The sequence below is a fragment of the Pangasianodon hypophthalmus genome, chromosome 21 (assembly GCF_027358585.1).
Source record: "Pangasianodon hypophthalmus isolate fPanHyp1 chromosome 21, fPanHyp1.pri, whole genome shotgun sequence".
Lineage (NCBI taxonomy): Eukaryota > Metazoa > Chordata > Actinopteri > Siluriformes > Pangasiidae > Pangasianodon > Pangasianodon hypophthalmus.
Window position 1 is genome coordinate 10,660,109 of NC_069730.1, and position 6,000 is coordinate 10,666,108.

Consider the following 6,000-nt stretch of genomic DNA (forward strand, 5'->3'; position numbering starts at 1 on the left):
CAGTCATAGGAGAGGAGAGAGACAGGAAACAGCTCTTTCCAGAAGTACAAACACACAAAGAGAGTCAGCCTGAAGCATTCCTGTCAGTGGAATGCTCCATTAAGAGAAACAAGTATTAACAGTAGAGCAAATTATACATTTTTACACCATGAATCATATAAAGCCTGGTTATATGTTATGGAACAACAATTTTTTTCTGCAGTTTGAGAACGTCACGTCTCTCAAATCTTATTTTGTCGCCATAAGATTAGAGAATTTTATCGTCACTAGACCCAAACAGTAGAAGTTTTACTTTGGGGTGTCTGAGCTCTTTTTTCCGAGTGGACCTGCAATAAAATTGACAAATACATGATTTCTTAATGGATATTTGCTTTAAAAATACAAAAACACAACCCAACGTTTCCACACAATCTTCATCATGCACTATTTTCCATAACAATCTTTCAAATGTTTACCTCTCTCAATACATTACATTGCTAACTTAATATTAAAATTCATTGCTAACTAAATTCTTATAAATCATATAATCTAGAGTTTAGATATGTTCCTCATGAACAATCTGAATAAGATGAATTACAGACTGATTAAAAAAAACATCACACTTATTACCTACCTTTAGTAATAACTTATAAAGTACTTGCTAAAATGGCTATTAAACTGCTAACCATTTAAGCGGACACCTTTTTTTTAACCTTGTTATAGCCGTGACACCTTTTTTTTAACCTTGTTATAGCCTTGCACAGTAGCATAGCATTACATAGTTTTCTGCCTCCATTATACTGTATACTCAGAAAGACTCCTTTACAAGAGCCAGCAGACAGTAGTCTATCCTCGATGTCCACACTTTGCTCATACCAGACAACTGCTGCTCTGTCCTGAGTCACATGCATGCTTGGCCTAATCTTGAACACACTCCTAAGGCCACTGTGATGTAACAAACAGTCATCCCTGTTATGAATACTACATGTTATGCAGAGGGCAAGTTTCTCAGTGTAGCACTACACTGTCTGCAGCAAAAAAATAAATAAATAAAGTTATGCCACATATTTCAGCCACAGCTAAGCTTGCTAATGTAATGCTGATGCTAAACTGGCTAACACTCATTAAATAGCAGTAAGCCAACTACATACTGCTTAGGTGGCTAGTACACTAGCTTCTTAGTTAGAAGTATGCAGACACTGGGTACCGTTAAAGGCTACACTTCCTGTGTTTGTCTGCCTCAATGGTCAGCAGTGTTATCATGCTGATGTGGTGATTCAGACAGGATACAGATGCAAAAATGGTAGAGGGCAGAGAAGGTACAATGTTTAGGTTTTCTTAATATGTTCTGTTTATGAAATTAGTAGGATAAGGTCCAGTACAAAAAAAAAAAAAATCCTAGACTAACTGAAAAATCATGATGTCAACAATCAAATTTTCAGTATCAGTCAAATCTTATGAGTCTCAATTTAATATTTGTGTTTCAAGCCAAAAACAAATGATTATCTTAATAATTTAAGTTCCGCTGCCTAAAAACTGCCTAAAATCTCTGCACACCAATAACATTGTGAATAGGGTTAAACTGATATTTTTAGAAAATGTTTGGATCAGTTTGTACCATGAGCTATTACATAAGATTTTATCAGACTACTCTTTAACAAATTGGTGGGGACAGCATATGTTATGCCTGTGATTGTGATATATTAGGAACTTAATATCAGCTGTTTTATCTATTAGTCAGTTCAGTCCAGTTTGCGGTGAACCGGGGAGTAAAAACAGATCAATCAAATGGTAAGCACTAAAAATAAATGACAGTGGCACTAACTTACAGCTACACCATATTCACATTAAATTTAAATATCAGCCAGCATAATATGTTGTGTTTGAATTTCAAATATTATGAAATGTCCTAACGGCAGAGTTTTCCCTACCATAGAAAGGCTTAGGCGCAGTGCATAAGTGTTTTTGCGAAGCGCCTTAAGCCAAATGAACGTAAAAAGGCACTTAGGTGACAAATCAGAATGAACGTAAAGACAACAGTGAGAGTTCTATGTGTTGATGAAAAAAACATAGATTTGGCTTGATCTCAAACAGAACGGTAAGCTGCCAACAAGAATGACCTGCCAGTCAACAATCAGTGTTTGGACAAACGTTTGTGTGATTGGTGTGTGACAGATGCTCAACGCCAAGCTAATCAAACCGCTGATTGGCTATTTATCTGTATGTCTATTCGGGATGGTAGTTACAATGATCGACTCAGATAAGCAAGTTGCAAGCCATCAATAAGATAAGCCTCAACAAAGAATAAATGAAGTATAAACTTTTTTTGATAGGGAGCAATTCTTGTGGATGTTAACAACAGCGATAGCAGATAGAGAAAAGATATAATTAATATAGCCTATTTTACAACTAGAGAAATTGCTAACCCTGCTAACTTACATAGATATTCATGTATTGAATTAAGTTACATAAAGATACCACGACTGAACTAACGTTAGTATCTAATGTGGCTTAGTAGCTAAACAAAGTTAGGCTGTGTTCACACGTAACACATTTTCTGATGAAAACCACTGGCCAGAGTATATATTTTTTTTATTATTAAAAAAAAAAAACAACGCTGTTCCAGAATGCAGTTGAGAGTGTCCCAAAAGAAGTGAGAGGAAAGTGAAGTGTTCAAAAGAGGGCTGCGGTATTTGCAGCTGAAATAAATGGCTTGGGACTGCGATTGCTGTAGTGGCTTTGGGGCTTCAGTTGCCACCAGCACCTTCGTACTCAGGACTCCATCAGTGGACGGTGGATAGATTTTAACCAACCGGACTTTTGCGAAAACTGTGATGAATTTATTGGTTGCTCAGTTGCACTATTTGTCCATATAGTACACAATAATAGAAGGGATTTATTTATAACTGCACTACCCATTGCACCCAGATGAGGCTGGGTTCCCTTTTGAGCCTGGTTCCTTTCAAGGTTTCTTCCTCATATCATCTCAGGGAGTTTTTCCTTGCCACTGTCGCCTCTGGCTTGCTTATTAGGGATAAATTCAAATATTTACTATAAATATAATATATATATATATATATATATATATATATATATATATATATATATATATATATTTAATCCATTTCTGTAAAGCTGCTTTGTGACAATGTCCACTGTTAAAAGTGCTATACAAATAAAATTGAATTGAATTTAAATGAAATATATCAAGAAATTCTCTGTCTGTCTCCTTTATGTCATTTGGTTGCATTTTCAAAATAATTACATATGTAGTTCAACATGTTTGTTCTTCCTACGTGTACAAGTTAATGTAATCCATATATATTTCATTAAATCTCAAACTTGTTATTTGGAGAAATTAACAGACTTCTGACTATAAGTACAATAAGTGTTGCTATCTTTTTTTCACAAATATGGTAAGGTTAATGGTAGAAAACAACGTGGAAAAAAAACTTAACTTAAAATTTCCTTTGAATAATTTCAAACTCCCCAGCCACCACCACGCCCCCAGAATCCAGACAGCACCTAAGCCCTCTGAAAACCTACGGAAAGCCTGTAAAAGGTGGCTACATTTGAGCTCCTTTTTTGTTTTCTTAACTTTTCTTGCGATTTTTGCCTTATATGAACCTTATGTGCCTAAACTCAACAATACTTGACCCAGATTTTACTTCTATTGGAGTAGAGTCTGACAGGAAAAACAGGCAGCCCCTGTAATGACCTCACTCCAACACACACATCCAGTCGCCAAAGGCCTTCCTGTTTTAGCTCACTCCATTGGGGCTCTGTGTTGTGGTACGCTGGGCTGCTTTACCACAAGACACATCACATGTATGTTTTATAGGTCCTATTCTGGGAAATTATATATAGTGTTAACTTAATAAGAATGTATTTGAAAGTATACAAAATAGTAAAAGAGAGGAACCTATATTCAGATCTACACTATATGACCAAAAGGCCACTTGAGTTCTTCTACTCCAACCATGCCTTTATGGACCTCGCTTTGTGCACAAGGGTATTGTCATGCTGGAACAGGTTTGGGCTAGGCCCATTAGTTCCAGTGAGGAGAAATTGTAATGTTACAGCACACAAAGACATCCTAGATGATTGTGTACTTCCAATTTTGTGGCAACAGTGGGGAAGGCCCACATATGGGTCTGATGGACAGGTGTCCACAAACTTTTGGCCAAATAGTATATATTCAGTACAGTATAGTATTCAGTCAGTATAGTACTTCAAAACAGTTATAGGCTGACAGGTCCTAAATAGTCCTAGATCAACTAAGACAAAGACCTTAACCAGATAGAAGGGTGGCAACTTCACAGAATAAACATTAGACTGAACACAGGTGAGAAATAAGGGGTCAAAAAGTGATGGCCATCCTCACAAAGCTATTCCACAATAGTACTGATGTTTTCTATTCTTTTATGGCACATCTTAAATGAACCACCTGTGTGGTCATTATCTTTTGCTGTCCACATTTTAAAAAGTTCTGCCATTTTTACTGAAGCCAGTGGATATGGATATTTGAACTTATGTGGATATGTGGATTATGTGATTTAATGGCCACAGAGTGAGTAATACCCTTCTGTAAAGTCAAATCTGAATCAAATGATGGAATTACGATTGCAGTTGCAGACATGCAAAATCTTTGCTGTGCTGCAGGTTTCTCATGCTGTGGCAGCAGGGTTTAATCCTGATTTAGATTCAGTTTATCCGTCAGCATAATAAAGAGGGGGTGAATATACAATAAACGTGATCCACACCTAAGGTTAGCCTAAGCTTGTAGGGATACACCGTTTTCAAAGAAGAGGTTTAGTCTGTCGTATAATAATAATTTGACCCCAACAGTCATTGAGGTAAAATTACGGCTACGTTCAGAACAGCATAGTGCCGTACTAAATGGTACATCAGTATGTATTAGTTCTCGTGACATACTATTTAGTACCACAGAATGCAGTCTCAGACGTAACCTTGGCGACGCATCACATGCGGAAGGGGAAAACGCGAAGCAGCCTATTAACTCAGTTATAGCTTATCTAAACCATATTGGTCTAACACAGGCGCAGAAACTTGTGCTTCTTTCTACCATATTCTTACTCGCTCTGAGTTGTGTGAAAATATTACGAATTACCACCTACCTGAGCCAAAGGCTTTGGCCACGAGCCACGTCAAGCTACACGCTATTTTGGCCCTCGCAAAGTCGTAGTGATCAAACGATTTGATGGCCGGGACGATAAACGTCCTCCTGCTGTGTTTGGAGCCTCCCGCGTCTTCCATCACGACTTCCACACGGACAAGCGCGGGACTACGGGAAAAACCCGGCTGATGGCATTTCTCTCAATGCGCAAATCGCCTACCAAAAATAACCGCGCTGCTTGAGCTCTATAGCCCCGTCTTCTAAATATCGGGTAGGCGCGCGGCAGGATGTTCCGGTCTAACGGAGAAAAACATTCCGCCGTTTCTCTATCGTGGGCCGAAATCGATCCAGCGATTAAACGCAGAGTGCTGCGGTAGTTTTCAGCCTTTCTCCGGCATTATCCTTAGGTTGCGGCAAAGGCTCAAGAGCAGCGGGAGACGCAAAGTCCTGCCATCATTAAGTATGTCAGTGCGCCCTACGGAGAGCTAAAACCATTGCCGCGTGTCACTTTAGCGGATTTCCCTCTTCTTTAAGTTTAGGACTGTGCCCTCCCAAAATCCCTCTCTCTCTCTCTCTCTCTCTCTGCGGTTCGCCTGCCGCACTAGTCTGGAAAAGCAGGAGTTGCCTGCGCATGCGCGCTACACCCAAACGCAGTCTGGTGACGTTTCACATCCCAAACTTTTTTCTCCGTCTGACATCATCTCATCATCTGCAGACTGTAGTACATGTTTGTCCATCTGAACGCTACTCAGATATTCAAATGAACTCGTGTGTGAATCTAAGCACACCCACGGCCAAAATAATTCATACTAGTTTCCTTGATTTGATCACGTTGGCATATGGCCACAAAAGTCCAACTCTGTTTTTATTTTTTTGACTTTTGA

General features: G+C 38.7%; 1 protein-coding gene across 2 annotated transcripts in view; it reads right to left on the reverse strand.

The window, feature by feature from the left end:
• camsap2b (calmodulin regulated spectrin-associated protein family, member 2b) overlaps positions 1 to 5,718 on the reverse strand; it is a 66,685-nt gene extending 60,967 nt beyond the window's left edge. The window contains exon 1 of one of the 2 annotated variants that reach the window (XM_026924977.3): positions 5,118 to 5,718. In XM_026924977.3, the coding sequence (XP_026780778.1) occupies positions 5,118 to 5,256 (139 nt within the window). In that variant the 5' untranslated portion in view covers positions 5,257 to 5,718. The remainder of the gene's footprint in view (positions 1 to 5,117) is intronic. The other variant, XM_026924979.3, reaches the window with a different exon arrangement.
• Between the last annotated feature and the right edge of the window lie 282 nt (positions 5,719 to 6,000).